Source organism: Sinocyclocheilus anshuiensis, unplaced genomic scaffold (assembly GCF_001515605.1).
Source record: "Sinocyclocheilus anshuiensis isolate Anshui unplaced genomic scaffold, SAMN03320099.WGS_v1.1 scaffold107, whole genome shotgun sequence".
NCBI lineage: Eukaryota > Metazoa > Chordata > Actinopteri > Cypriniformes > Cyprinidae > Sinocyclocheilus > Sinocyclocheilus anshuiensis.
In genome coordinates, this window is record NW_015549584.1 from 719,332 (window position 1) to 729,305 (window position 9,974).

Consider the following 9,974-nt stretch of genomic DNA (forward strand, 5'->3'; position numbering starts at 1 on the left):
GATGATGTATGTTTACAAGAGGCTGTTTAGCCAAGAAAAAGGAAGTGAGGAAAAACGTCTGTGGCGGTTTACGGTGAGTTTATATTCTTTTGCAAAAACGCCAGTGTCAAGTTCAGGGACACACCATCGCTCGAGCACATCAGCTAATGCAGGAAGTCCATGAAAACAGATCAACTCACTGGCTGAAAAATAAAAAAAAAAGAGTAAGAGTGAGAGTTTCACTCCAGTCACAACTTCCACATGCTCATCATTTTGTTACACACACACTTCTCCATGACACTTCTCCGTTTCTCAGCAAAACTCCGGCTTTGCCTTCCTGTCGAGGTGTGATGCGAGAAATCCCACTGAGGGCGAGAAGAGCGTAGCCTTGTGCTGTGAGATACGTGTATACACACACACACTGCTCACAGCAGACAAGGTGTTGATAGATCTGACATCTGGAGCTGCTTGACAGGGCAAGAAAAACGCAAAAAGAAAAGAGGAGAGGAAAAGAAGGGAAGAGAAGAGAGGGAAGAGTCTGCCAGGGTTCCATGCATTTTGCCTTCTCCATTTAAGTGGATTTGAGGAGATTACGGCGGAGTGTTTAGCATGTTTAGCTCAGCATTTGTAGCAGTGTAACAGCCTGTGATGGCTCTGCTGCCCAAATGTCAGAACTAATGAAAATATGAGATGGAAAGGCTGCTTCAACCATTAATGGGAACAGATTAAATTGACGTGAGCATTAAAAGGGCAGGGAGATAGAAACATCTCCCCATCTTGAATTAAAACTGAATTGCTGTAGCGGGAGAGAGCGAGACAGACAAAAACGTAGAATCAACAAGGAAATTCAGAAAATGGGTTTGTTCGCTCAAAAAATGAAAAAGCTGTCATAATTCTGTATACTGTACTCACCCACATGTCGATTCAAACCCATATGACTTTTTGTGGAACACAAAAGGAGACATTTTGAGAATAGTACGGTCGTTTTATCATATGAATTTATCATTCATTATCAAATAGTAGTCTTTTTAGTACATATATGATAAATTCTTCTTCTTTTGAGTAGGATCTTTTAAATTAATCAATTGATCTGGTTAACAAAAACCAAAAAGATCAGGTTCCCAAGTCCAACACTGAGTCAGTTACAGCAGTTAACAGAGTGAAGGGAAAGAATATTGGTGAATAATAACTAAAATTGTGGTCTGTTCATCACATGAAACTATTTTATGAAATATTTGTAATAAAAGTAGTCATGTGAAATGAAAATTATATTTGTATGAAAGCAGTCATATGGACTATGGGTTTGGAAAGACATAAGGGTGTTATTCATTGTTGAGTGAACTACCCTTTTGAAAAGAATTCTCATTTAAGAAAATCCAGAATGAGCCACAGCACTGAAGTTTCCCACAAGGATTACTTTAAAAAATACCTAATTATCTCTGTACACCTGTGTAAAGTTCAGTGACATTATAGTATTAAATTTGCCAACGACTCTGAAATTTGATTGAGAATGGTTGCAATGGGTGAAAATTGCATCATGTGTGTAAGAAAAGAAAGAGACTGGTATGTGAAGTTGAAAACAAGTACAGTGCATTTTAGAGTGTGACAGACACTGTCCAAGGTGCTGCAGAGTTTGACAAGTCGAGAGAGGTGAGAACGTGCCGGGTGAGCGCTAGATGGAGGGAGTATGGTGGAATGAGCGCTGTCCAAGGTGCTAGTAAGCACAGCGCGCTGATATTAGAGCGTGTGGGGAATGCGAGAGTGAGAGAGCTATAGATGGCTTGGCTCTCACTCTAGGCACAAACAGAAGGTTCCAAAGTGTTATTCAGCACAGATGACAGCCAGCCTTCTCTCTCTCACACTCACACACAAGCTCTTCCATCATGTGTGTTTTCTGAAAACAAATTAGCCTTTATTATTTACTGCTGTGGGTTTCAAGTGAGGTTCATGAACCATATTTTAAAAACAAGTCAATCTGTACAACTGTAGAAAAGAAACTAAAACTGTCCAATTTGTACCATTGACGCTTTGAGTAATTTGTTTCTAGACCTGAACTAGGAAAGCATTTAATAGAAAATTAGGTAAAAAATTAATTAAAATAATGATACAAACTGCATTAATTAATGTTTATCTCTTTATATTCTAATATTTTTTTTACATTTCAAGCTAAACATGAATTACAATAATAAAACACAATAATATATAGTAAATATATAGAGTGTGTGTGTGTGTGCATGTGCAATGCATACACACAAACACACTCACAAATAGAGTATTGTTCACTTTTGATATATAACAATGTATAAATATGTATAAACGTATGTTTACATTTTGACATTAATCTAGAATAATAAACGCTTTAAAGATCTGAACTGGGAAAGTATTTAATAGAAAAATATTTGGTAATACAATAATTACAGCACAATACAATACAATAAGGCCCTATACATTAACAATAGGTAATGCTGTAAAAACAAAATCATGATACCAACTGCATTTAATCAGTTAATGTTTTACATTTTGTATAAACTATTAAAAGCATATAACACATAATATTATTAAACAATAATATAAAACAATTATATAAAGTACATTATAAATTATATGACAAGAAACATTTATATAAAATAAAATGTGAAAACATTAACCTAGAATAATAAAGAAAAAAAATTTAATAATATATACAAAAACAAAACTGTTTTTCTTTATGACTTTTGGAGACTTCTGAGAATAGACCGCAATTATGCCTGTAGTTCAAAGGGTTCATGAACTTCAACCACTGTACTTTGGGTATCCAATTTCTTGGCTATATTGTTTCTCTTCAGAAACTGGGTTAGAGGTGGTGCACGTTAATACTGAATTTACATTTTCATTCCTCCTTTAAGACAATTTGCAAAGCTCTTTAGATGTCATGTGTATATCCCTTATCTGTGAATGAGCAAGGATCAAAGAGAATCCCTCGCAGCAAGTTGTTCCTTTTCAAAATATTATAATAAGTCAAAGAGATTCTTCTTTGTTCTTAAGTGGAGGATTTGGGGGCATTATCTTTCTGAAGTCTCTAGCTGCTCCAGGTCAATGCAAGAATACAGACCACCAGCACAGTGTGAGACAGAACAGGTGCGCAGACGACCTCTGGCATCTGAATGCTGCATATTGAAAATGCAAGAAGTTGGTTATAAATCCCCTGAACAAACATCCTCCAGAAGCCAAATTGAAATGAAATGTTTAACAAGCACGTGTGGATGTGGAGTTCAAGAGATCGGATTCCTACACCACATAAACCACTGTAGTTTGATAATTGCAACAAATGCTCAATGTGTTTGTGTGTTTTTTGTCTCACAGGTTTCGTATGCACGGCCCAGTTCGGCTTCTATCCGTGACGCTAATCTGTACGTGAGTGGACTGCCCAAGACCATGACCCAGAAGGAGCTGGAACAGCTCTTCTCACAGTACGGACGGATAATCACCTCCCGCATTCTCGTCGACCAGGTCACAGGTATCAGTGGGACCGCTTTTCTCTCACCCTGTAGCATGCAAACAAACAAACAAATTCTCCCATTTAACATAAAATAAATAATGATTCACAATTTATTATAGATTTCACTTTATTGCAGCTTCTTAAAAAATGTATAGGACAGTTAAAGCCAAAACATAAGGAATTCCTCGACTCTGAATGATTTGTTGGCTCCATATTAAATGTAATGGAAGCCAGGCTAAAATTGCATTATCTAGTTTGGTTTTGCAAAAACCAGACTTGCGCGATTTTATCATTGACATGACATTTATAAAGATGAATTTTTGTTTTTTGTCTGACCGAAATTAAGTGTTTGTAAACACACTACAACTAATACAGGGTTTCTCCAGGTATTATGAAGGTAAATGTAAGACTTTTTAAGAACAAATAAATAAACTGAAGGAAATTGAATGGTGCAATACATCAATATGATCTCTAGATGTAAATGTGTTGTATCAGCAACACTTCACATTTTAAAAATACAACTTCCAACAAATCTCCATCACTTTTTAATTCATATTACAAAAAAAACATTGCTCCCAACCACTAGAATATGAAAATAACTTTCACTGTACATCTGTCATCTGATCACACTGCAAAAAAAGTGTTTTTCAGTATTTCTGCCGTTTTCCAGTGCAAATGACTACATATTCTTAAATTAAGATACTTTACTTGAAGAACAAAATTGCGTAAAATATCGTTTAGTGAGAAATGTATGAGTTTATGATTAATTCAAAGGGAAAACAAGTTTTCACAGCCTATTGACTGATGTTCTTTTTTAAGCATAAACTCACTTCGTTTTGTTCAATTTCTCAGAAAACAAAACTTCATTTGTTCCATTTGCATCTAAAGTAAATGCATCTTGATTTAAGGATGTTTAGATTTTTGTATTGGAAGACAAAACATACTGAGGAAGATATTTTTAATTTTATTTTTGTAGTGCATGCAATATTTAATGGCATGATTTAATGAATTTAAGACTTTCTGCTCCAGCTTGAGACCTTTTTAGACCTTAATTTATATGAATTAAAAACTCTGAAGACCTTTTTAAGACCCACAGAAACCCTGTAATAGAAACTACACACACAAACTCGATCTTATAGTCATCTTCTGTGAGTAAATGTATGCGCAATGCGCATGTTGTCTGTTTGTATTTGACCATAAACATGAATCCCAATCTTAATAATCATCAAACATTAGAACCAAGTCCATGACATGGAAAGACTGATGAGTCTATTTTAAAGCATCCAGTCATCTCCTTGGCCTATCCTTCCTCCAACATCATGAATAAATCAACCAGGATATAAATGGTCATGGAGCTGAATTTCTTACACATTCAATATTTTTACAACTGCATAATTCATAACGGCACTCACCATGCAAACAATATCGCATAAGCCACAGGAAAATGTACTCCACGTTCTAGTGGTGCCAAACCCTTTCTGAAGAACTGCTGAGGAACGCTGCATGGTCACATGCACACATACACACAGAGGCCTTCCTCCCTTGACATGGATCCTTCCTCTGGCCCTGCAAAGGCTCCCCGGGAGAAAAGGGTGAGGCAGGAGAGAGCCTAATGATTAATTAAACCTGAGTTGCTAGTGATTAAGAATCGAGGAGTGTTTTCTTTTTGAAGCTACTGATCGGAGGCCTGCCGTAAAGATACATGGAGCAAATATTACAACCCTACTTTGAAACCCTGAAAACCAAACAAGGATTCTGTGTGTCTAAAATAAGAGTTGAAGTCAAGGAGGGATTAGACATGTTACTCGAGACCAGTTAATAGTTTAGTTAAATCTCACATGAGTGTTGACAATTCAGATTGTCACCAGTCACATGGGCCATCCATATGCTGACAGGATTTAATCATTGCAGAATCACTGCAAGCCATTTGTGGTACATACAACAACACTTGCCCCATATCTGAATACTGATGTCATTAACAAAACATACAACAACACTTGCCCCATATTTGAATACTGATGTCATTAACAAAACAGAAAATTTTGAACAGGTGCATTTATGGCAAAAGAATGATTCACAGCATCTACTCTTGAACTAAGTCACTGATACTGAATTTCTGAATCAGTTGATGCCTCACTGAAACACATTAGTATGGAATACCATGCACAATTAGGATAAATTATTTATTTATTTTTTGCCAAAAGTACTGCAAGAATCATTAAAGGAATTAAGAAACTATAATCAGAATCTCAACCAAAATCAACTTCCATCCCTACTCATTAATGTGTAAATCAGTGTGTCAGTTTGGTAGCCCTCACAAAGCTAGCATGATGTCAATCAAGATGTTCATTTTCAAAAATCAAGTCAGCATCTGCTACATGCTTCTTAAGGCAAATCTAATTCTGTGTCATATTCCTCTATACGCCACTTTCAAGAAAAACACAGCATCCTGAAATACGACCGAAAGTCATTAATAAAGACAAACACATATGGCATGATAAACTAACAGTGGCTTTGCCTTTCTGAAATAATAATACATCATACATCCTTGTCATAAGATTCTTGGTAACAATTAGGGAAGCATTTTCTCTGTTCGCCCTCACAAAAAGGATGTTTTGCGATGGAAGTCCTCTTCCTACGTGTCTCGTTTATATAACTCGTTCCCTAAGGTGTGTCTGTTTGTTTTGAGTTTATTGGGAAATGTGACTAAATTGCAGGGATTTGAAAAGCTTTTGAGCATTTGACTGAATCCACGGCATGAGTACTTAAACCTACCATGTAACCTAAGTGAAGTATGATAGGTTTGGCCCTTTGATCAATAGTCAAATATTCAGAGAGGCTCCACCAAGCCTTGCCTGGCAGTCAATACATGTCCCGTCAATGAAAGCAAATACAATTGATCCATAACGCCGGCAAGTGAAAAACGACTGCGCTCCCATGAGCTACTTGTAGAAATCCCTCTTTTAAAATGCTACGCTTTCTCCTCTTCCACCGCCTTTTCTTTTCCCGCTCACTAATATTTTCCCATGACTTGAATTCCATTAACTATACAGTGTGAGCATGCTGTCGGGAACAGTTAGAAACACGATGTCAAAATGCATTTGAGCCAACGTTGCACGACGAGTGTCCAAATCAAGGTCTGTCAAACACAAAGGATCTGTGATGTATACAATGAATCGAGATGCTCCACCAGACAGCGCAAAGCATACCATGACACCGCTGCCTTGGCCTCCAATTACACAAGGACAAACAGATGGATTTATAGCAGTGCGCCGGCAGAACCAGGCAAAGAGCTGCTCAAGTCTTCAAAGACCTCCCTTACTGAGCCTTTTCAAAAACCATCTGTAGCGGCAGCAACTAAAAGTTACATAAAACGAGGACGTCGCTCTCCTTTCTCTGATTAGGCAGAAGCTACGGAGAAGAGGTGTAGGCTTTTTTCCTCATAATATATTTAGCGCACTATTTTAATAAATGTTCCATACAGTTGGCACAGCCACTTAAAAGTGAGAGAATGAGAGACAATGGAGAGGAGCTTATGTTCAGACAGAGGAGAGGAGGCTGTCATTAACAGCCAAGCTTTTCTGAGCTTTCCCTTTTTTCCCCAAAGGACTCTCTCTCTCTCTTTCTCTCCCATAAAGAGTAAGTGTCGAGGACCAGAACAGTGGGCGTGCAATGGAAAGCGCTTTGTCAGGCTGGCTATGGCAGTCTCTTGCCACTGTTTCTTGTGCACTCACTCTGTGTCACGGTTATTATTAAACTCAGCATTCTCCGGCTTCATGTGTGCTGAGCCGAGATAAGTACAGGTAGAAAGTTACGTAAAGTAGGAGTGATTACCGGGAGAATAGTGCTGTTAACTGGCACATTGTAGCCGTAACTCTGTTCGGTTCATGATAAGCACTAAAAAGGAGCTAGCGGTGCCAGTGTCTCCGTTTTAGCCCGGCCACTCGCTTTGTTTAGGCAGCCTGTTATAGAAATGGCTGCAGGCTCATTATGGTAATGTCAGGGAAGCGAAGGGAAAAGAAAAAAGGAAAGCACAGTCAACATTGAGGCGCCATTTGCATTTTTTAACCGTTAAACTGCAAGCATTTTCTGGACCCTAATTTTAGCGATTCTGAAGGCGTCTGATAGATCGTCAGCTGTTTGCTGAGTCGCAGCCTGAATGACACTGGTCAGCACTATTTCTACCCAAGGAAACTGAGATCCCATCACGATTTCATTATAGTTGTGTTAGTGCACAGCACTGAAAACCTCTGGATTGAATCATACTACAGACTACCTGCCCTGCGGCTCTACATTGTTTTTTTAAAGGTATGATACAGACTTCCAGAGAACAAAAGGAAACAATAAACATAAGTTTAAAACATTAGTTTGCTGATTAACAGTCATCAGATCCATCATTCATAATGATATGCAGGGATGTGTAAAATTCTGAAATGAAAAATTGGCCCCTTTTCAATTTGCAAGTTTGAATTTAAAATTTGAATTGGAATGACGGGAAGAAGTGCATGAATTAAAATAACACAGTGTGTTGTGGAAAAAAACATTCTTACACTCTTGCCCACAAAAGATCATTTATTAAATATTATGAAACGTACGAAATTCTATAGATATCTGTCTGTAAGGCCTGAACCTTCAGTAATAAAGGCTTTCAAACAAGGCTTTGTCCATTCAACATTCAAATTTTTTTCTAGTTAAAAATTAGTTATATGAATGTCAGTTTATTTTAATTTTACTTCCTTACATGCAAATTCTTAACCCTGTTTGCTTCCTCAATTAAAATTCAGTTCAATTTACGGAACTGAACCAGAATTTAAAGGCTTTCTTAATTCAGTTATGAATGATACAGTACACGACCCTGATGTTATGGCTTGTTATGGCAAACGTAGGCTATGTTCGGAATGGAATTCCAGCTTTCTACTTATGGCTGGAATACACTAGAATAATCTTAACAGATTTTAAAACACTGGCCATCATACACTTACTGACTTTGTACTAGTCACAGAGGAAAAACTGGCCATCATACACTAAACGACTGAGGATCACACACTACCAGACTTTAAAGTTGTTCTGATCACAACAAACACACACAGAAACATGTGCCTTGTTGCTACGCTTGACAAATCAAAACAAAATGTGTTCTAAAATCGGCTCAAAATATCAAACATGTTCGATATCCAACTGGACGGATTCATAGTCTGTAGCTAAAAAATTGGAGTCTGTGACTATGCAATTTTCTATGAAATCTGTCAACTTAATTCTGCAGACTGGCTCTGACTTTCGGCAACTGCCGTTGACTTCTCCAAACTGTAAATTGGCAGAAGATCTGGACAAAAATTGAGTAGCGTATTCCAGCCTTACTAAATACTGAGCATTCTATACTGAATGCAGTTTACTTTAAACAGCTTCTGGTACTCCTGCATACTGTCCATATATAATACTGTGCAGAATATAATACAAAAAAGTAAAGTAGTATGATTTTCCAAATTCAGTGCCATAAAAAGGTTTTTGCCCCCTTCCTGTTTTTTACATTTTTTGCATATTTGTTACACTTAAAAGATTCAGATCATCAAACAAATTTAAATATTACACAAAGATAATGCAAGTAAATACAAAATGCAGTTTTTAAATGATTTCATTTATTAAGGGAAAAAAGCTGTCCAAACCTGCCTAGCCCTACGTGAAAAATTAATTGCCCCCTCCAGTTAAATCATGAAAGATCTGTGATTAACCACATTATTTTAGAAAGCGGAGTTCAATTTCACTAGCCACACCCAGGCCTGATTACTGCCAGACCTGTTGAATCGAGAAATCACTTAAATAGAACCTGTCTGACAAAGTGAAGCATGCTTAAAGAGCAACACATGATGCCGCGATCTAAAGAAATTCAAGAACAGAAACACAATAGTTGACATGTATCGGTCTGGAAAGGGTTATAAAGCCATGTCTAAGGCTTTGGGACTCCAGAGAACCACGGTCAGAGCCATTATCCACAAATGGAGAACACTTGAAACAGTGGTGAACCTTCCCAGGAGTGGCCGGCCTACCAAAATTACTCCCAAGAGCGCAACGACGACTCATCCAGGAGGTCATAAAAGAACCCAGAACAACATCTAAAGAACTGCAGGCCTCACTTGCCTCAATTAAGGTCAGTGTTCATGATTAAACAATAAGAAAGAGACTGGGCAAAAACGGCCATCCATGGGAGAGTTCCAAGCCAAAAGCCATTGCTGACCAAAAAGAACACAAAGGCTCGTCTCACATTTGCCAAAAAATATCTTGATTATCCCCAAGACATTCGGACAAATATTCTGTGGACTGATGCAACAAAAGTTGAACTTTTTGGAAGTTCAACAGCGCACTTGGGTTATGCAGCAGGACAATGATCCCAAACACACCAGCAAGTCCAACTCTGAATGGCTCAAGAAAAACTAAATTAAGGTTTTGGAGTGGCCAAATCAAAGTCCGGACTTAAATCCGATTGAGATGCTTAAACAGTCCATTCATGCTCGAAAACCCT

General features: G+C 37.6%; 1 protein-coding gene across 5 annotated transcripts in view; it reads left to right on the forward strand.

The window, feature by feature from the left end:
• Positions 1–9,974, forward strand: part of LOC107657884 (ELAV-like protein 4) — a 91,186-nt gene that overhangs the window by 68,238 nt on the left and 12,974 nt on the right. For all 5 annotated transcript variants that reach the window (XM_016446172.1, XM_016446168.1, XM_016446170.1 and 2 more), the window contains one exon: positions 3,322–3,475. In XM_016446172.1, the coding sequence (XP_016301658.1) occupies positions 3,322–3,475 (154 nt within the window). The remainder of the gene's footprint in view (positions 1–3,321; positions 3,476–9,974) is intronic.